This window comes from Rhinolophus hipposideros, assembly GCF_964194185.1.
Source record: "Rhinolophus hipposideros genome assembly, chromosome: 9".
Lineage (NCBI taxonomy): Eukaryota > Metazoa > Chordata > Mammalia > Chiroptera > Rhinolophidae > Rhinolophus > Rhinolophus hipposideros.
Genome location: NC_138055.1, coordinates 42319179 through 42342405, shown reverse-complemented (window position 1 = coordinate 42342405; position 23227 = coordinate 42319179). Strand labels below are relative to the sequence as shown.

General features: G+C 33.9%; 1 protein-coding gene across 1 annotated transcript in view; it reads left to right on the top strand.

Annotated features, from left to right (window-relative positions):
* Nucleotides 1-23227, top strand: part of SYT10 (synaptotagmin 10) — a 63282-nt gene that overhangs the window by 20193 nt on the left and 19862 nt on the right. The window contains exon 3 of the mRNA XM_081061041.1: nt 11456-12023. Coding sequence (XP_080917167.1) covers nt 11456-12023 — 568 coding nt within the window. The remainder of the gene's footprint in view (nt 1-11455; nt 12024-23227) is intronic.

Genomic DNA, 23227 nt, shown 5'->3' with positions numbered 1-23227 from the left:
CCAAACGACCCAGCAGGCATCTGTGTATTTCTTCATTATTAACATTCTTCTAGCATCCATCTTCTTCAGTGATATTTACTTCTGGGAATAGTCAGTGTATTCTGCACACTCTTTCCACTCTGCAAACTCTGAGTAGCTGGAAAAAAATTGACAACATAATTCAAAGATAAAACACAATACCAACTTCAATATGAAGAAATACAAGAGCAAACTGTGTAGTGGGGAATGCAGAATTCAGAGAATGGAAAAATTGTTTCCAGTTGAAGCATGGAGAAGGGACATTAAGTTTGGCTAAAGGACACTAGAAATTCACATAAATGGCAGTTGTGAGGGGGTATACACCCCAGAAGGAAACATTTTATGTGAAAAAACATAAAACAGAAAACCTTGCTAAGAAAGCAGCAGGTTAGTTACCTTAATCAGAATATAAAGTTCAGTGGATGAATAATAAAAGATTAAAGTCAGCTGGAATTAAAGTATGAGGAGGCCATAAAATCATGGTCAGGATGTTCAAGGTCTGTCCTGTCAAATTTTTTTGCAGCAGAAGAGTCCCTTGGATAAAGAGCTATGTTATAGGAAAATTAATTTGGCAAACGTTGATATGACAGACTGTAGAAGATGGCATCTGTTTTGTAACTAATATAATAAATCAGGCATAATAAAAATCAGGACGTAGTGAACAACAACAAAAAAAGACAGAAACCTGAGAAAAGCTGTAAAGGAACAACAGATCCCTTATGAAAAATATTAAATGACACTTCAGTCTTTCCAAGTCTAGTCCAAACCTTTTAAAAGCCTGACATTCAACCTATTAGAACCTAATGATACCGAGCTATCATTACAGTGTTTTTGGAGGCTCCACATAACTCACACATACAGTTCTACATTGCTTTCTTAGGCAGAAAACCTGGCAGATTCATTTCTGTATTGCTCTTAAAACCTAGACAAGGCACAGTAAGAACTCAGGCTGTATCTGTTTAATAATAATAATAATAATAATAATAATAGTAAAGCAACAAATGAATTTGATGACTTCATCTTATCTATTCAAATGGATCTTTCATGGTTACCAATTAGAAGGGTACTTGGTCTTTTTATCATCCTCCAATAGATCTCAACAGTCTACCTCTGTGTTTTTTGCTCATGTTGCTTCCTTTGTCTAGAATGATGATCTCTTTTTTATGTACTATAAAATTGTTAAGGAAAATGTATCTGGGAATCTACTTTTTCTGCCCAATTATAAGCTATTATCCTTTATCATTTGTAACCACAGTTACAGTCTAGCAATTAATTACTTATTGTCTTCATATTAAGCTATAGCTGTTTGACAAACTAGACGTTATTCTCAGAGAATAAGGTTGTGTAACCTAATTTCCATCATTACATAGGTGCATAATAAGCATCAAGTGAATGCTTTTGATTGATTGATATTGCTTTACTTCACTTTCCTCCTTTAAAAGCAGTATCAGGTGGTGAGATAAATTGTGCTCCTATTATAAAGAGGTTAATAATGGTATACTCCCAGCCATGAGTATGAGGACCAATTTTCTGGGCATTCATTAGTGGTGTAAAGATGAGGTGAATAGTAAGTGGCAAAATAATTTGTTGAAGATGAGGAATTATATAGGTTAGCCAATGTTTGCAAGGATTCTAAGTACCTACTGAAAATAATTAGGAAACCTAATGGTAGATCCAATGGAACACGAACAAAAGCAGGAAAATGTACGGGGAAAGAAGTCATTGACTCATATGTGCTGATGGATTTACAATTAGTTTTGGTTGATTAGAAAAGTAATTCTTAAAATCATCACACACAATGTCAGAAAGAACTTTCAATGTATACTTCTAAAAAATAACTGAAGAATTATGTAAACTGGATTGCATAGTTTTCTTTAAGAGATTTTTTAAAATTAATTGTCTCTAAAACGATAGATAGCAAAAATTGCAATTATCCATTCCAGGACACTGTAAGAAACGGAAAACAAAATGAACATCAAGTGAGAGTTTAAAAGGTATACAGTTGACTAGTATATCGAGAAGCAGTACTTGTCCAGAACCATGGGAGTACCTGAGATCTATGTCCTTGAAATAAAATTTCATGAATCATGCTGGGCAATTCATGTGGTATTTAACTACCTCAAGTGGTTGAGGTAGTTAAATAATCCCCTTTCTGAAACATATGCATTTGGTGTATGCACTAACTTCTTTTCTAAAATGAGATGATTCTCTGAACCAAAATCAGAGACAGAACCTTACAAAATAGATGGAAACTTGGAAAGTTTGTTTTCTGGCACTGATAAATACTATCTCTTCTTTAAAAGCACTAATTATAAATTGATTGGGTCCTCCTTCTTTATAGTACACATAATGCTTGGGAAGTTTGATTCTGTTAGTCACAGGAATCTTAGGGTAAATTATTTTCATACAAACTTTGGGAGACATTTCCTGAGTCCTAGCATGTTATTATGAAATTCATGAAAAGATGAATAATACAGACTCTGCCATTATGAAGGCCATTATAATTTAGTAAAAGGGTTGAGGAATGGAAGACTATCTGAAAACAAGGAATTTCAATACACTATTTGCAGTATGCTCAAGATGTGGAGGTACAAAAGAAGGGTCACCCAGAGTGGTAGGTGAATTCACCTGGAGGACTAAAACATTTTTCTCCAAAAAAGCTAGCTAAACTCACTGGGAGGTTGGCTCATGATAGCTAGCAGCATACTTCCAAGTAAGGGAAGGCCTAAATGACATACTGAGCATAGAAATTTAGAGTTAGAATACATAATTAAGGTAAAAAGAACTTCTAGACATCTAGTAATACTAAATAGAATGTTCTTGGATTTGTTATTTTGACAAGTTGTTCAGAGATTTTTTTATATACATATGGCTTCACTTTGTATTACTTCCTTTCTTGTAATATAAAATATGTTCTCAGCACTTTATTTGTAGATCAAAAACTACCATACAATATTCTCCAACCTGATTATATTGGAGCATTCCTTTAAATATGTATTATATCAAGAGCAATTGCTTATCATCAGTTATGATTTTTTACACTTTTTTTAACATGTAAAAAGGTCATGGGGCAAGTATTTTCAGGGTAACTGAACATTTATTTCATTAATTGCTATTAAATGACAAGTTGCCAGTAAATTATTTGAACAGAATAGAGATGTTACTTAAATGAATTTTAACCATCGTATTACATAATTGAGAAGAAAACAGTTTTCCTCCAAACAGCTTTTATTATTATTGGATTGTTAATGATATGGCTAAATTTTTCAGGGGAAAATATTTAATTAATTTATTCAACCATATTCATTGAACACTTGTTATATGCCAGGCATTTATCTAAACATTTGGTACACATTAGGAAACAAAACTCTCAAAAATTCCCACCACATTCTTATAGAAAAGAACCAGACAACATAACAAGTAAATAACGTGATGTATTAGAAAGTAATAAATTCTATAGAAAATAATAGTGCAAAATAAAGAGATTCGTAGGTCTAAATGAGGGGGACAATGTTTGCAATTTTAAATGTGATAAGATAGAATTTGCTGAGAAGGTGACGTTTGAGCAAAAACTTGAAGAAATAGGTGGGTGGCCACGAAGGGTTCTGGGGAGAGCTTTCTGTGCAGAGGAGGCAGCCAGTGCAAAGGCCCTGAAGCTAGAACCTGCCATTTGTGTTTCAACTGCAGCAAGGAGGCCAGTGTGGCTATAGCAGACAAAGCAACATGGAGAATGCTAGGAGAAAAATAAGAGAGGTAGCAGGGCCTAAACCATTTTATGTTTACTCTGAATAACATGGAAAGCCACTGGAGGGTTTTTAATCAGAAGAGTGGCATGATCTGACTTATGTTTTGAAAAGATAACTCTCTTGTTTTGAAAATAGGCTTTGAAGGAGGCCTAAGCATAGAAGCAGAAAAACCTCTAAGAGGCTATAGTCCAGGCCAGAGGTGATAGTGGTTCAGACCAAAGAGAAGGTAGTTAATGATGGTGAGAACTGGATGATTCAGGATGTAGCTTGAAGGTAGAACAAACAGAATATCCTGACAGATTAGCTGTGGCTGTGAGTAAAAAGTGAGGAGACAAGGAGGACTCCAAGGCTTTGGCTTGAGTCTCTGGAAAGAGCAAGTTGAGATAGACCAGACTGTGAATGGGGTGATTTTGAGAGGCAAGAATGGGAAAGCTGGACCTGTTGAGTTTAAAGACCCTATTATACATCTAAATGGAGAAGTCAAGGAGGCAACTGGATAATGACTGGAATTCTGGAGAGAATCTGTGATACTTACATAAATTTAGGGTCCACCTGTAGATGGTGTCCAGAGCCAGGAGATGATATTATCAAAGAAGTGAGTGTGGATAATAAAGAGAAAACCAGAGATGAATCCCTGAGGTTCTCTAGTATTAAGACATCAGGAACAGCATAGTGGACTGAGAAGTAGAGACTAGTAAAGTAGGAGGAAAGCCAGAAAGGAATAACCTGAAAGCCAAGTGAAGAGAGTATGTGAACAACCAAGAGAGACTCTAATAAGACCAGGTGGGATGAGGACTGTGGATTTACCTGTGAGTTTAGCAATGTGAGGGAGACTTGTTGACATTCTCAAGAGCAGTGATGCTGGAGCTGGGCGTGTGAAAAGCTAATTAGAGGCAGTTTGACTAGAATGGGAGGAGATAAATTGGACAGTGAAAATACCGTCCTCAACTCTAAAGGAGTTTGCTGCAGAGGTTTTAGAGAAACAGCAGTGGAGAGAGAGAAAGTGGAGTGAAGACAATTTCCTTTAAGATAGGAGAAATAAGAATATGCTGTTATGCTGATGGCAATGATCCAACAAAGAGGGAGAATGAATGCAGGAATCAGAGAGGAGCCTGCTTGAAGGTTACATGAGAGAAAATGGGATTTAGTATTACAAGTGGAGGGGCTGGCTTTAGGTAGGAGCATGGGTGGTTAATTTAGTATCAATCGGAAGGCAAAAGATAGGGGTACAGATGCTGATCGGTGGGATGAGGAGGTACTGAGAGTCTGTGGAAGCTTTCTGCTCTTTGCTTCAGTTGTTTTAGTGAAGTGGGAAGTTAGGTCGTTAACTGAGACTGGGAATGAGGAAGAAGATGATAGAGGTTTGAAACAGGTGAGAAGGAGTGAAATCATCTTGAATTTAGGAGATTGAAAGGGAGAATGGATTGCTGTGCAGCATTAGGGCCTACATGAGGAATGTGGTCTTGAATTTGAAGTGAAACAGTGAGAGTTGTTTTATGTTTTTTCTCCAGCAGTATTCACTTGCTCATGTGTAAGTGCAGCCATGATGGAGAGTTGAATTCAACCAGTGCTGTGGTTTTGCCCTGAAACTAAGAAAGGAGAGAGCAACAAGGGAATTGGGGATGTGTATGTGAGAGTGGCTTTAATAATGAATCACTGGACTGAAACTGGGTAGAGAGGGAAAAATTATATTAAGGCATTGGTGATTATGAAATGGTGATAAAAATCTGTGGAGGTTCTAGTGAGTTAAAATGTAAGAGGATCTGAGCTAGAAAGATAAGACCTGTTGATCAGAGAGGGGCATGCATCCAGTAATATAGACTATATCTAGCTAGCTACTCTTAGATGTTCAGATAAAATGGGCAAGTTTTTCCTCCTCCCTCTGAGAGAGTACTGGATGGTGCTTTCCGAGGTTTGAAGAGTAAGAATGGGATCAGTAATAATCAAATGAGCTGTACTTTGATTGGCTGGATAGTTGTGTGAGACTAAATAGCCACTTATCACTGTCTTTCCAAAAGAGAAACAGAAGAAAAAAGAAAGCAAGAAGAAAAAGATCTGTGTTGTCATGGTAATAGTTTAACATTGTAATAATTAAAGCCTCTTAACTGACTAGCTGAACTGTAACTTAAAATATGCACTATTTACCCTGTAATTAGGGCACTTGCTTACTAGAACAAAAACGTTACCACTCTGATTCCTGTTAGAAGGGGCTTTACAGCTGCACAATTATATTCACGGGCATAAGAAAAAATTACTGATTTTTAGGGAGAAGAAAGAAGATTAAAATTTCATTATATTGAAAAGCATGAGTGAGTGTGAAGTTATGGAATGAACTTATAAAAACATGAGGAATTAACTTTTGGGGGGTTTTTTGCTCACAAAAATTAAAAATAATGTTGCATAAGTGAAAGTCATTTGGGTAGAAATATTAGATTATTTAATAAAATATTATAAATCTCTTAGGAACATTGAATATATAAATTGGACCCTTTTAACAATTCACAACAATATGTACTACCTGTATTCCTTTTTTAATTCATCGTATTTTCATAAATGCTCTCTGACAGTTCCCCACCCCTAATTTAGCCCCTGATCCTGTATATCTGGGATAGATTCAGGGTCAAAATACATTTCATAGCATGCTTAATGCATTTAAATGGGATTAACCTAAAGAAACATTACTTCAAGCTTTAATGAAGCTAGAGAGGTTAGAGAGATGTATTATTCATCATTTATTGGTGTTTATTAATGATGTTTATTTTCAGTGTTTTTATTATAGGTAATTTTTTCACCTCCTCTTAAGAGGAACAATGTATATTGATGAAAGATGATGAAAATGGTTAAGACACCAATTCTATTTCAAAAACAAAAGTCAGTTACATATAAGAACTTACATATATATGTATATATTCACTTAGATACAGAAACTAAAGTATTGTGTCTTAAATTCAGTATAGTTTTAATTAGGAGCTAATTCCCTCATCTGAGAAAAAGTAATCCTAGTGTTTTTTTCCATAGAAATAATTTTTAAAATAATAATTTAATAACAATTAATTAATAATTATTAATTATTAACTTAATTTTTAAATATAATACAGAATAAATTACCTTACAAATTCCACTTTTCTACGTAGTATTTCCAAAACTTGTTATTTCTTATCAAATAAGGACTGCAAAAACTATAAACTTGATATGAATTTTGTACATGTCTCATCATAATTTTATCTACAAATTAAACATCTTTGCTCCCTTTCAATTCATGGTAACTTCAAAGAAGTTTAAAATTATCTCTTTCTAAAAAAAAATCTCCAACTATTTTAACCAAGTAAACTTTGCATCTTAGTGGATTAAATAATTATAATATATGTTATGTTTAAGTGGAAAAACGTACATAAAATCATTTATTATTTTATGGTTACTTAGAATGATTAATTTTTGGAATAAATTAATCAAATGGGATAACCATCACTATGACATTACAACATGGTGGTTGCGATTATAGCCACTAGACCCAGACTGCCTCAGTCAAATTGGTCAGATTTCAATTTAAGCACCTGCGTATCCATGTAACTTTAGTTACTTACCTCTTGTGCCTGAGTGTCGTCATTTGTAAAATGAGGAACATAATGGTAAGTACCACATAGGGTTACATGAGGATCAAGTGAGTTGAAGAATTTACGGCTGTACTTGCCACATAACTAAGCACTCAATATATTAGCCCTATTGGCAAAATCTGAAGAGTACGGTCACACTGTAATTTTTTATTGTGAAAATTTTATAGTGTATATGTCTTTCCTTTTTCCTGTCTTTTATTATTCTCCTTTATTTCGTCCCATATTCTCGTTGGATATCATTATCTCCCATTCTAAATACTGGAATATCATATTTTTCCTTAAGCCTTCTTCTTTCTTCTTTGTAATTCTCAAGACAGGACCCTGAAGCCCTCTCTTTTGGACACTGCGGCTAAGCAGAAGGCTGAAGAAGAGATCATCCAAAACTCCTGCAGTGTATTTTCACCTGTCACACTCTTCCACCACTTTACCAGTCTCAACCATTATCTTAGTTTGTGATATACATCATGTGCTGAATTGTAGTTCCTTTTTTTTCTAATTAAAATTTTTTGGGCAAATATATGGTAATGGAAGGAGAACTGACTCTGGGTGGTGAAAACATAATGTGAGCTATAAATGATGTATTACAGAATTGTACGCCTGAAGCCGGTGTAACTTTACTAACATTGGTCACCCCAGTAAATTTTAATTTTTTAAAAAAGCCTATATAAATATGAAAAATTTATTGCGGTGACAATGGTTAGTAAAATTACATCGGTTTCAAGTAACAATTCTGTAATACATCATGTATATATCACATTGTGTGCTCACCACCCAGAGTCAGTTCTCCTTCCATCACCATATATTTGACCCCTTTTACTGTCTTCTACTTTCCCTACTTTCTTCTACTTTGTTTCTTTCTTTGTTTGTCTTGTTCCTTTGTTGCATTCTGTTTTATATCCCACATATGAGTGATGTCACATGGTTCTTGACTTTTTCTGTCTGACTTATTTCACTTAGCATGATATTCTCAAAGTCCATCCATGTTGTATCAAACGGCACTATTTCATTTTTTCTTATGGCAGAGTAGTATTCTATTGTGTATATGAGTATATACCACATCTTCCTTATCCAGTCATCTATCGAAGGACATTTTGGTTGTTTCCATGTCTTGGCCGCAGTAAATAAGGCTGCAATGAACATCAGAGCACATATATCTGTACAGATAAATGTTTTCAGATTTTGGGGGTATATACCCAAGAGAGGGATTACTGGGTCATATGGTTATTCTATTCTTAATTTTTTGAAGAAGCTCCACACTGCCTTCCATAACGGCTACACCAGCTTGCATTCCCACCAACAATGTATGAGGGTTCTTTTTTCTCCACAGCCCCTCCAACACTTGTTATTTTTTGTCTTGTTGATAACATCCATTCTAACTTGTATGAGGCGATATCTTACTGTGGTTTTTATTTGCATTTCTCTGATGATTAATGATGTTGAGCATCTTTTCACATGTCTATTGGCCATCTGTATGTCCTCTTTGGAAAAACGTCTCTTCAGGTCTTCTGCCCATTTTTTAATTGGATTGTTTGTTTTTTGTTGTTGAGTTTCATGAGTTCCTTATATATTTTGGATATCAGCCCTTTATCGGAGGCACTGTCTCTTTATTTTGTCGATGGTTTCTTTTGCTGTGCAGAAGCTTTTTAGTTTGATATAGTCCCGTTCATTGATTTCAGCTTTTACTTTCCTTGTCTTTGAGATCAAATTCATAAAATCCTCTTTGAAACCAAGGTCCATAAGTTTAGCACCTATGTTTTCTTCTATGCAGCTTCTTGTTTCAGGTCTTATATTTAGGTCTTTGATGCATTTTGGGTTAATTTTGGTACATGGTTACAGATAGCAGTCTAGTTTCATTCTTTTGCATGTGGCTTTCCAATTCTCCCAGCACCATTTATTGAAGAGGCTTTCTATGGTTCCTTTTAAAAAACTTTTTGAGAAGTCTATAAATAATACAGTAACAGGCAAAGAGTTGCTGGTTCTTACATAGCTCATTTTGGTTGTCTTCCTTATTTGTATAAAAGGTGACTATAAAGAGGTTAAATTAGTTTCAATACAACTTTAAGCTTTTTTTATGGTTCAGTATTTCAGTCCAGTTATAGAAAATAAGTTAATTAAATGTAAGAGAGTGGACTTGGAATGCCTCAGATTATTATTCTGATTTTACCCAATTTTATTTTATTAATATACATAATAATTATGTCATGAATATTTAGACCAATAAAATTATCAAATACCCATTGACTGATAGAAAATCATAGAAATTAAGTGTTAGAAACCACTTAGACATCTAGCATCTCACCTGAGACAGAAATCTTTTCCTTCAACATCTGATCTTTGTTTCTACACTTCCTGTTTGAGGAAGTTCATTACTGAGCCGTTTCGGACAGTTCTAGATATTTTTAAACATTATCTCATTATATCAAGCTGAAGTCTGCCTACGTATAACTTCCATAAAGTCTTATTAATTCTGTCATGATAGTCCTTCATTTATTAGGAAACAGCTAGCATTAATCCCATCTTTACTCTGCCTCTGCTTCTTTTTGTCCTTTCAATGTTTAACATTCTCAGCTCCCCTAACTACTTCTCAGTGGTATCACGGCTACATGTCTCACTTCTTAATTAGTGTCATCAGTTTAGTGCTATCAAAGAAGCAGACCTGATGAACTAGATAACAGAAGTGAGTAAGGATTTTGAAGTAAGTGCTGGATAGATATAAAGTGTAAGAAAGAGCTGAAAAAGGAAAGTCATCTGAAGGCTCCTCTAGAAAGTGAAGTATAAGGTGATGAGGGTCTGGAATGAGTGGCAGTGCACAGTGGAACTGAATGGACAATTACATGAGGTGTCTCAAAGGAAACATCAACTGGATGTAGTAGCTGAGTACATCTCATGGACAAGGAAAAGTGATTCAAAGCATCCTGCAGGTTTCCTAACATGAATGACTGGTAAAAATGTTAGTGCTATTGTTGGATATTATGGAAGAGAGAACTAGTTTGGAAGCAAAAGAGAGAAAATAATGAGTAAGCTTGAGATGAGGGCAAAATTAATTCATTTTCAAATCTCCTTTGCAGATATCAAGATATGGGACTAGGAGATTTTGTAGCTGAGATATATCTAGGTAACGATCAGATTTAAGATAGTAATTGTAGCCCAAGAACTGACCATTAGTCTGATGGAGAGACTAAGGAGAGAAAAGAAGACCTGGGAGTAAGCCTTGAGGAGACAAATAACTTGACACATCTCATGTCGGAAATTATGGAGGATGTATTAAGAGAAGCAGATCTTAATGTAAATCACATTTACAGGATGCTAGTAAGCCTACATAGCTAATGTTCTACAACATCCACTCTAATGTTGAGTGGATGAATAGTAACAGTGACTATAGGAAAGTCAGTTTGAATTTTGGGAACTTTATTATGTTGGTCCCAAATTCTAAAATTTTACGTTCTTTTTTTTATTCTTAGTATTTCTGGAGCCTATTCCAGGGTGAAAAAAGGAAAATGTGCTTATTTGGGCTGTCACAACTATATATTCCTTTTTAAAGTAAATATTCACTTAGTTATCTTAAATATTAGAAATAGTTAACATGTTAAAAGAATATGTAGACTTACATTTTTTATTTTATTGCTGTAGTCAATAAAACATGAAATCCATGAGACATAAATATCCAAATGAAAAGAAACCAGCATCTCTATGATTTGCCTATATAATGCTTACCTCTACATATACCCAGATGATTGATGATTTACAGTATTTTGTGGAACATTGAATTTTGCTGGTAATTGTTTTTATTTATAATTGTATATAATTAGTGCTTATGATTGGGTACAAAATTTCAAAAGCTCATAAATATTTACATTTGTGTGTTTCTCTAATTTTAGGAGATTTTCCTTTGAATATTGCATCTTCAGTTTTTCAAAAGTAGCTCTTTCAGATTGTGTGTGTGTGTGTGTGTGTGTGTGTGTGTTGATATAGATATAATGCTTTTATTATCCTTGGAGTGGGTGTAGTTTATATGCTAACGTTTAATATTGTCACAAATAGTTATCTAAATGATCTTGTGTATATGTGTGTATACAGCCACAATTCCTTCAGGAGACACCTACCAAGGCAAATGCAGGTTTCCAGTGTTGATTTTAGCATGGGCACAGAACCCATTGTACAAAGAGGAGAAACAACAACCAGCATTGGGAGGATAAAACCAGAGCTCTACAAACAGAAATCAGTTGACTCTGAGGGCAACAGGAAAGAAGATGTCAAAACCTGTGGAAAGCTTAACTTTACCCTCCAGTATGATTATGAAAACGAACTTCTAGTTGTTAAAATTATCAAAGCCTTAGATCTTCCTGCTAAAGACTTCACAGGAACTTCCGATCCTTATGTGAAGATGTATCTTCTTCCAGATAGGAAAAAGAAATATCAGACCCGCGTGCACAGAAAGACTTTAAATCCTCTATTTGATGAAACTTTTCATTTTCCTGTAGCATATGATCAACTAAGCAACCGAAAACTACATTTCAGTGTATATGACTTTGACAGATTTTCTAGACATGACATGATTGGTGAAGTGATTGTTGATAATTTGTTTGAAGTCTCTGATCTCTCCAGGGAAGCTACAGTATGGAAAGATATTCATTGTGCTACCACAGTAAGTAATAGTTACACCAATATATTGCTTTTTATTTGACCTGCAGTCAAAACCTAAAGCTAAGTGTTACCCAGCTTATTGGAATAAGTTTACAAAATTACTGAAATTTATGTGCTAAGAACCTATAAAGGTAAGATTTGATTACATACATAATAATAATTCAGGCACCTCACAGAATATATATAAATAGCTCTTGTAAATTACCAAAAGTAGTAGGTCTTTTCTCTTGTAAAATATTTATCACCTATTTTTAGCACTCAATTACCTCATAGTTAATACTGACTTTTATTATTTTAAATGCCTTTGTTCCTCAGATCAAACCTAAAATGTACTTTGATGCTATTTCAAAAAATCCTTAGTTTGGTCTAAAAGAGCCCATTCCTTCAGAAGCTTTTGTGGAATAGATATGATTACAGTATTTGAAATGCTGAATGATTGAGAAGTAACTGTTTACTTAGAATTCTTGTTCGTATTGCAAAATGCTTTTTCTGATTATAAAATAATAGCTTTAATATTGAAAATTTGGACAAAAAACAGAGCATAAATTAAAATACAATGCTACCAATTATATATACTTATATATACCGTGTTTCCCCGAAAATAGACCGACCCCGAAAATAAGCCCGTTAAGATCTCAGCCAGGCAGGCGCATTTGGTACGTGGTGATGATGTTCCAGAAGAAGATGACATGACTGTATTTGAATAAATGTAGATTGTGTGCATGAAAAAAATAAGACATGCCCTGAAAATAAGCCCTAATGGAGCAAAAACTAACATAAGACCCGGTCTTATTTTCGGGGAAACATGGTATGCATATTGCTTTCTAATTTTTTTCTATACATGTTTAAAATTATTAAGATGAAATTTAGTTTAAAATTTTTCACACTGATTTACTTTGTGCTATATTTGTTTTAGTGTATGACATATGCATAAACATATTATTCATTTATCCAACCATTTTTTTATTGTTGGACATTTGAGTTAGGCATAAATTTTGTTGTGCTAAAAATTGTTGTGTTCTTTTTTGCATAAATCTGTTTTTTTTTCTTTGAGATTGTTTGTCCAGAATAGAATTATAGAAGTAGAATTAGAGAACTGGCCCCTTAGGGGAGATTGCTGAATTGTTTTGATTTGTTGGTTTTTAAACGGAGGCATTTAATTTTTACCACCATGTTGTCTTTATGTATTTATCATCTTTTGTCTGAGTTTTGTCATAATTTATAAGCTTAAAATGTGGAAGTTATGAATAGAGAAAAAGGATTATATTTAAAAAATAGGAAAATTATACTTTTTTTCTTAAAATTTATTGGGGTGACAATGGTTAGTAAAATGACAGAGATTTGAAGTGTACAGTTCTGTATTTACATCATCTATGTATCACATTGTGTGTTCACCACCCAGAGTCAGTTCTCCTTCCATCACCATATATTTGATCCCTTTTACCCTCATCTCCCACCCTCACCCCCCTTACCCTCTGGTAACCACTAAACCATTGTCTGTGTCTATGAGTTTTTGTTTGTTTGCCTTGTTCCTTTGTTGCTTTCAGTTTTATATCCCATATATCAGTGAAGTCATATGGTTCCCAACTTTTTCTGTCTGATTTATTTTGCTTAGCATAATAATGTCAGGATCCATCCATGTTATCCCAAATGGCATTATTTCATCTTTTCTTATGGCAGAGTAGTATTCCATTGTGTATACATATCACATCTTCTTTATCCAATCATCTACCGAAGGACATTTTGGTGGTTTCTATGTCTTGGACACTGTAAATACTCGTAAAGATGCAATGAACATCGGAGCACATATATCTTTACAGATAAATGTTTTCAGATTTTGGGGGCATATACCCAGGTGAGGGATTGCTGGGTCATATGATAATTCTATTCTTAATTTTTTGAGAAATCTCCATACAGCCTATCCAACACTTGTTATTAAATGTCTTGTTGATGATAGCCATTCTAACTGGTGTGAGGTGATATCTCATTGTGGTTTTTATTTGCATTTCTCTGATGATTAATGATGTTGAACATCTTTTCATATGTCTGTTGGCCATCTGTATGTCCTCTTTGGAGAAATATCTATTCAGGTCCTCTGACCATTTTTTAATTGGATTGTTTGTTTTTCTGTTGTTGAGCTGTATGAGTTCCTTACGTATTTTGGCTTTTAGCCCGTTATCAGAGGCGTTGTTTGCAAATATCTTCTCCCATTTGGTTGGTTGCCTCTTTGTTTTGTCAATGGTTTCTTTTGCTGTGCAAAACCTTGTTAGTTTGATATAATCCCATTCCTTTATTTTAACTTTTACTTGCCTTGCCTTTGAGATCAAATTCATAAAATCCTCTTTGAACCTGCTATGGAAAGAAAATTATTTTTTAATTCAAAGTAATTCCTTTTGCGTTTTCTCCGCATATCAACATTTTACTAATTACAATCAGTATTTGAGGTCACTATATTTTCATTATAAATTATATGGATAAATTAATTTTACAATTTATAGTGCCATTACGTCATCATAACATTTTCAGTTGTTGGGTTTTTATTTTCTGGTCTTCATTGTTATATGTATTATGAAACAAAGAAGAAATTTTGAAACCGAAATATATTTCAAAGGTATTAAGGCTTTTTTGATTCCATATTGTTTTTTACCTTATTACTGATATTCCTACAGGGGAAAAAGTGGTGAGCAGTGGTTTTTACTGTTTTTAAAAACATTTCCTTCTAGACTTCTACAAATGCAGATAATTGTTAGATTATTTCTCTTGATTCCTCAATCTTATATTATTTCTTCTTTTATTCATTCAACAATTATTTGCTGAGTGCCTACTATGTGTTTGTCATGCTCTAAGTACTAGAGATGCAAAAAATTGCGTGAAGCATGTTCTATTCATATATTTAGGTTCAAAGGTAAGTAACCCCCAAATGAAGTCTAAAAATTAGTGTAAACTTCTTAGAGATTGACAGTGATTTTTATTATTTGTTTGTTTTTCTTTTTACATTTGTAAATTTTTGGTCCGTTTTTAAAAAGTAGGAATTATTTATGGAAACTTCAATTTTTGACTGCTAATAAAACACTTGTTTGGGGATAAATATTAATAAATCCTTTGATTGTATTTTTAACTATCCCATATTCCTGATATATTAATTTTCTATATCTACTGTAAAAATTACCACAAATTTAAAACAACACAGATTCATCATTTTATAGTTCTGTAGAAGTCCAACATGGTTCTTTTTTTTTTAATTAAAGTTTATTGGGGTGACAATGGTTAGTAAAGTTACATAGGTTTCAGGTGTACAATTCTGTAATACATCATCTACATCTCACATTGTGTGTTCACCACCCAGATTCAGTTCTCCTTCCATCACCATATGTTTGATCCCTTTTACCCTCATCTACCACTCCCTTCCCCGCTTCGCCTCTGGTAACCACTAAACTATTGTCTGTGTCTATGAGTTTTTGTTTCTTCATTTGTTTGCCTTGTTCCTTTGTTGTTTTCAGTTTTGTATCCCACATATCAGTGAAATCATATGGTTCTTATTGGACTAAAATCAAGCTATTGGCAGGACTGCATTTCTTTTGGGAGCCTTTAGGGGAGATCCATTTCCTTGTATTTTCCTGCTTCTAGAGGCCAGTAGCCTACTCCTTGATTTAGAGTAGGCTGGTGTTGGTAATATAGGATAATCTTCCCATCTCAAGATTTATAATCTTAATCACATCTGCAGGGTTCCTTTTACCATGTGCGTAACATATTCAGATTCTAGGAATTAGCACATGGCCATCTTTGGGGGTGACTTTATTCTGCATACCACACCTTTAAACATTTTCACTTTAGTGTTCTGGATATAAAAAGAAGTAGGCAGATAATAAAATGTATTATTATATTATTCTAGTCAAATGACATTTCTCTTTAACTGGAATATTGAGCCACACACTATTCTAGGTACTTCTTATGACTTTTTCTTATTGGAAGCATAGTAATGAAACCTAAATGTTTTGGCTATGGAACCAAAGTTCACAATATACACCAGTGTCATCTTTATGGTTAGTGTAATATTTAATTAAAATCTTTCTTTAGCTTTTGAAAATCATTAAGCAATTTTATATTTTCAGATTAATAAAATAAAAAAAACTGATGTGGGTTGAAATTTTATTCAGAAACTTTTTTCTTACACATTTTTAACTTTAAATAATTTCATATAGAAATTATAGAGTTTTCTACAAAGAAGGTTGAAAAAAGGAAATAAATGGAAAGAAATATATTCATATGCCCTCACTCATTCAAGTCCTGTAGAAACCTACAAAGGTGATGAATTATGTGGGCATAGATACAAAAAAAAAAAAAGTAACAGATAAAACATATATTTCAATTAAGTATTAACTATCTTTATATTAGGGGACACTGATGAAAAGTATAGGTAAATAACTACCTAGTTAAGCATAGTTCTTGAAAAATCATTATAATTTAAGGTTCTTATTTGAGATAATCATATATGAGTTGTTTTTTTTTTTTTAAACTTATTTATTTATTTATTTATTTATTTATTTTTAATTAATTTTATTGGGGTGACAATTGTTAGTAAATTTACATAGATTTCAGGTGTACAATTCTGTATTACATAGTCTATAAATCCCATTGTGTGTTCACCACCCAGAGTCAGTTCTCCTTCCATCACCATATATTTGATCCCCTTTACCCTCATCACCCACCCCCCACCCCCTTACCCTCTGGTAACCACTAAATTATTGTCTGTGTCTATGAGTTTTTGTTTCTCCATATATGAGTTTTTAAAGAGTGCCTTTGTATAATTGCAGTTCTCCAATTTAAATAATCCAAAGTTTAGTTAAAAAAATATTTTGTCATTGATTTGAAAAGAAATAGTTAATATCTTTATTTTTTATTTAATTAAATTTATTGGGGTAATATTAGTTAAGAACATTATATACTTTTCAGGTATACAATTCTATAATACATTATCTTTATATTGCATTGTGTGTTCACCCCCCAAAGTCTAGTCTTCTTCTGTCATCATATATTTGACTCCCTTTACCTTCTTCATCCTCCCCTCAACCCCTTTTCCTCTGGTAACCATTATACTATGGTCTATATTATGATACATTTTTTAAATTTTTAATTAATCTCCTTAGTGTTATTAAGTTGTGCTTTACTGTCATATCAATATAAATGCCACAGACCTCTTTTTCTTTCTTCAAGCCAGTGGTATCTTATTATTGTTGAAAATGGAATTCTATGGAAATGAGAGTTGCTGTTTTTTTGTGATTGTTGTTTTTAATTATTTTATGTGTCTCATTCCAACAAATTTTCATCATGGAGTCTTTGTCACATTTTTTTTCCATACTTCCAAAGGCTTATACAAGTCCTCTTCAAAAACATCTTGCTAGGCCAATTTATTAAATGAAATCAATGTTTTTCTGCAGTATTAGATTGAAATAATTTCAATTTGATAACATGAATATATATTGAGAATCTTCTGTGTACAAAGTTTATACTTTGTTCTAAAGTGGAAACAAGGTCTAGTAAAATACAACATTTAGTCAAGAACTTTAGTCTAATGGAAAAAAACAAGTAAACAAAGAAATAAAGTATTTTCCAATGTATAAATAATACTACATAATCTTTTCCTGATAACCTCAAGAAGTGTGATCTTGTCTACAAACAGACACACAGACACACAAACATGCTTTTTGGTACAGATTGTAGCTCAGATGAAAATGGTATTTAAGATCACCCTTGGATGACAACAGAACTCTGAAAAAAAGGAGATAGATGTTCCTTGAAGAGAAAACAGCATGAGGAAAAGGAAATAAATTAAGAGTAGAATGTTTTCAGAGGAAAAAAGTAGATTTGTAAGTGGGAATATGGGATGAAGAAGGAACTAAAGGGAACACAAAGTAGAATGTTATATTTATACTACTATCAGGAAGACCTTTAGTAACATTAAGGTTTCTATTTATGTTGTTTTTATCAGGAGAGTGAAACCACTCGAGCCCTTATCTTGTATGGCAACTGGGTATATATAGTGGGTAGGAGTGGGAGGTTGTGAAATACAGGGGGCCAGGTAAGAGTCTTAACACAGCAGTCTAGATGAGATAAAATAATGTCTGATTGAGGCTAGTAACATTGGAAATGGAAAGAAGCAAATATATGCTAATGCAAGCATTGTCTGCTGCAATTGTTTAAACATTCTGCAAGTATACACCTATGTCTGCCATTTGCCCCTCAGCTTCTGGAAGACAGAAAGCATCTTGTGCATCTCTTGCCTTCCTCACAGCAAATGTGAACGCTTAGTGGTTAATCAATAAGTATTTTTTGAATAAATTAACTTAGCAAATTTTAATAGAAGGCCAACCTTAAGAATTTAAATGCAAATCTACCACCATCAGAGGAGAAGAAAACACAATGCAATGATGTACCCTGTTGTCTAGAAATTAATGAACATATGTTTGGTTTCATTTGCTAACATTAACTACTTTCTGGAGACAAAAAAATTAAATTATTTAGTGTATGGTACAAACTCATATGTAACATAAACCAGGAATATTTTTAATTGTCAAAAATCCTATCAGGTTGAAACAAGAGCCACATATTTGATATTCATAATTTCATTACTAATAAATTATTTCTGTACAAAAAGGATTGATATTCTTATCAGGAATTAGTGGGCTTTTTTTTTTTATTTGAGATTGAATGACAAAGGAAATAATAAAGATGTGTCTTTATTCTGTGGGGAAAAATTTTCACTTTGGGAATCATCCCACTATGTATGACAAATGTGTCAAGCCAATCACCTATTGCTTTAATGTAGAACTATCTCCAACATAAGGAAAAATCACACTGAAGAGCAGTGTGTGCCCTATGCCACTATTTCTGTTATGGGAAGGAGAAATGTATATTCATATGCAGTTATATATACAAAAAAGTCTAAGAACACACAAAGAATTTAATAAGAGTAATTACCTATTGGCAAAAATTGGTAGAAACTTTATGAATATGGAAAAGGAATAGTTTGCAACATATTGCTTTATATGCATCTTATTTTTAAACTGTGAGTATTCAAATTTTTAATCTTTTTCAAAAAGTCAATTATTATAGAGAGTAATATATTTTGAATATTTAAACATAATTTTCTCATACACACTCAAGAGCCATTGAAAGTATAGGGAAAGTATAGTAGATACGGAAAAGTTTTCCCTTTTTTGAACAGAACTAACTTCAGTTTGCATATTTATTTATTTACCCATCTAGTCGATGAACACTTTTTCAGCTCTGTGTTTTAGACACTTAGAAATTTTCACAAGAATAGAAAATGTGTCTGTATAACCACACTGAGCGGTTTTACAGTTATAAAGTGCTTGAATCTGTTATCGTCTAAGGAGCTGTCTAGTATTGTTTGAAAGAGTAGACCTTGAGATGACAAACACAAAAAAAATTGTTGTATTCATTGTGCCAGCTATTCAGAGTACTAAATGTAATAGCTGAAATTTGGTTTGAAGTAATATATTTTATTACACATGACGAAAATTTCTTTAAATGTTTAAAAAATATTTTTAATTTGGCTTCTTATTTCTAGTGATATATTTTTAATTTTCCCTCCAGTCATCCTGGGTCTACCCCAGGATCAGAATAATACTATATTTTTTTGCATTTAGCTATCAATGAATTCTCTTCTAAAGTTTGTTAACTATGGAGTAATGTGTTAGCCAATAACATTTTAAAGTGTGGCAAAATTCCAACCTCCATTCTAAGGAAAAAAGTGTGGTAGAAGGCAGGGCAGTGGGGTGTAAAGCTTTTTGGTCAGAGGCTGTCTCCCTTAGATCTCCCAGGTACAACAGGCGCTATTGTAGCAAAGGCCTGCAAATTGGGACAATGAACCCACATCTGCTCCTCTGTGAAGATTCCTAATTTTCTATTTCATCTCTGCAGCAAACTTGGCCCTGGAGTGTCACAGATATCCCATATGCTAATGAACCACCATTAATGGATTATTAGCTCAAGTGATGCAAATAAATTCTATGAACCTATCTATAAGGTTTCTCAGTCATTTGCAAGAATTGACAGGAAGTAACTATATTGTAATATAAAGTTAAAGTTAAGCTTAAAATAATAGAGCTTATCATAGACTATCACAAAATTAATGAGAGTTCCCAAAGCTTGAGTCTTCTTGACTTTAACACCTGCTTAACTCAGGCAGACTGTGAAAAGGAACTTGATCTCATAAATATTTGATATTCAATAAATCACCACAGATTATTATCTTACTTTTAAAATTAAATCATATCTGCATACATTTAGAAGACAAGGCTTTGGTGTCTGTTCAGTCTATTTTGACTACCTTTGCATTTCACATGGACTATTGCAGGTAAATTGGCTTCCCACATCAATGATTACATTAGACTTTTAGTATCTGTTTAAGCAGTCGATTCCTATTCTGTTTCACAAAACAAAAAAATCAAAGTGAATGCATATCTAAAGTTAAATTTGTGCCAATACCAATAAAATCTCTGGCTACTGTATGGAGAATAGACTTTGGGTCTATTCTCAGGGGTGAAACCATGTGAACCAATTTAAGGTAGACTATAGAATAGTGAAGCCAAGTTTATCCAGTCTAAGTGTCTACATATAGCAATACTGAGAGGGCTTCCTTTAATTGGGGATTTTGTAAAGGTATTTAAAAGCATCAAACACTCTAAGGAGAGCTGTATACAGTTTATTACACCGGTTTCTACGTCCCATCTATAAATAATGATTAAGGTTTGAGAATAACACTCCAGTTCCTTTCACCAAGAAGCTAGCTCTTAACCAGTATGATAAAGGGAAGAGTTCATAACAAATTTGTATCCTCTTTTTATGTCTTAAATTGCAATTGTCCCAGTGTCTATATTGGGCTCTCCCCTCTTTGCTTCAGGCTCCTTATTACACAGGTAATTATGAGATTTGCTTTGTGAAGTCCAGGAAAGGCTGTTTTAAGGCCTCAGATCTGTTTCTACAACCTGAGCACTTCATGGCTCCTGGTAGCTAAGTCTACCTTTGTGTCAGATAGAATAAGAGCTAAACCATTTTGGCAGGCAGAGATATGTCCTGCCTGCATTGGGAACTGAAAATGGTTCTCCCACTGAGCAGAAACACGGCTCTATTAAATAGCATCCCTGGCGATAGCAGCTCTGGGTTGTGACTGTTAATCACTTAATGCTAAGATGGGGTTTGCAATTACCCCATCTCTAACCTGCCATGTTCTCTGCTCTTTTCTGCCCTGACTTCAGCAACATTTCACCTGGACTTTGTATCGTGGCCAACCAAGCACAGTTCTTAATATCATGTGCTTAATACAAAGTGCATTCTTTCTTTCTTGCAGAAATACAAGCGAGTCCTCGTGAAGGGCACCTGGTGAGCATTTTCTGTCTTCAAATAGAGATGGCAGGAAAAACTCAATAATGAAAACTGTGATATAAAAATGCAGGAATCTAACTAGGTTTTGTAATAGAGCCCTCTTGCCTGTGCCTGCCCTCACCCTCATTGAACACGATGAAATCTGATTTAATCAGAATACTGGGAGAAGGAGAAAGAGCAGGGAGGAAGTGCTGTGCAAAAATTGTGGTTCTTGAAAAGAAAAAAAGGGCAGTGGGTTAGAAGCTGGAGGTTATAACGTTAATTATATTTTCTAATTTGTATTCGATCAAACAGCTTCCTCCCCATTCTCATTTGCCTCCCAGAGTCACTAGACTGCTTGTGCTGGCAGGTTGGAGGACACGACCATATGTGCAAAAAAAAAAAAAAAAAAAAGAAAAGCAATTTATACACCTTAGGAATACACTTGATTCTGAAATCCAATGTACTATATAATTATAGCAAACATTATCTCAGATCACACTAGACTAGAGGAATCTATAGAGAAATAAAGTTCAATAAAACTGAGAGATAAGTATCCTCTAACTTGAGCTCCCCAAACCCTAAGTATATCTTTCAATGACTCAAAACTATTACAAGTATTAGTTTATTGTCCTCTTAGGGCCACCACATAAGGACCTGCTCTTGCACAGTTCTGGGGGTTCCAGCCACAAAGCCCACAGCATCCGTTAACAGTGTTGCTATTTGCTCACTTTTTCCCTGCTTCCTGAGTAATAACTAATCGTCACTCCTTCAAACAGATGTTCCTGCTGCCACTGAAGTCATGACCAAGCCTGATGCTTTTATAATTTATTCATTCATTTATTCATTCAGTAAACTTTTTATTAAGCATCAATTTTATGATTGTCACTGGCCTCAGAAAAAATTGTTTTAAACAAGAAAAAAATAGTGTTTTGTTTTTGTTTTTGTTTTGAGCATCTACTGTGTCAGGCTGCAAACTGGACCCATGACATACATTATGTTTTTGTATTATCCTTTTAAAAATGAAATGCATCCCCTCTATGAAATTGTTATTAGCCATGGAAATAGCTATCATCCTGACTGCACAGAATCAGGGTTAATTTGAGTAAGTATTCCTGCGGAGAGGTCATTAGAATAAGGTCAGTGTGTTGCTGTTTAAATTATCCTGTGGCATTGCCAGAGCCAGTGGTCCCTCTCTCTGACCTTCTGGTCATTGTTGGAAACTCCAAGCCTCCAAGCCTCATTATGTGCATTTCTCTCTGTTTTTAATTCCCTTCACCTTTACTCATTCTTCAAGGTGCAGATTAAATGTCATGCACCTCTGAAGTCCTCCTAGGTTTTCATGGGAGGAATCTCCATAGAAAGAATTTTCATCTCTGTTCCTGTAATTAAAACCCAAGAATCTCTCTAAAAGCATTTATAACACTGAATCAAAAACAAAATAAGTATGTTTTTATAAAATTCTGCAGAGCTATGTTTTTCTTCCAGCTTGTTCCCTAAAAAATTAATTGTGTGATGTTCTGAGAGGTTAAGTGACTTGTCTAAAATCACATATAAACCCTATGAGGAGAAAAATTTTGTGTGGTCGTCGGTGTACCCCCACTAACTAGAAGAGTGCCTGGCATTTTGGATGTTCTCAATAAACATGAGCCTGTTAATGAATAAATGAATGTTTAGAGGTCAACAAGGCTTTGATATACAGCCAGAGAGCAGAATTTTGGAGTTGTGGGAACATCACAAGAAATTTGTAAGATGACTATAGAAAAAAACGTAGGACTCAGTTTGTTAGGGACCACATGTGTCATGTGAAGGAGTGTG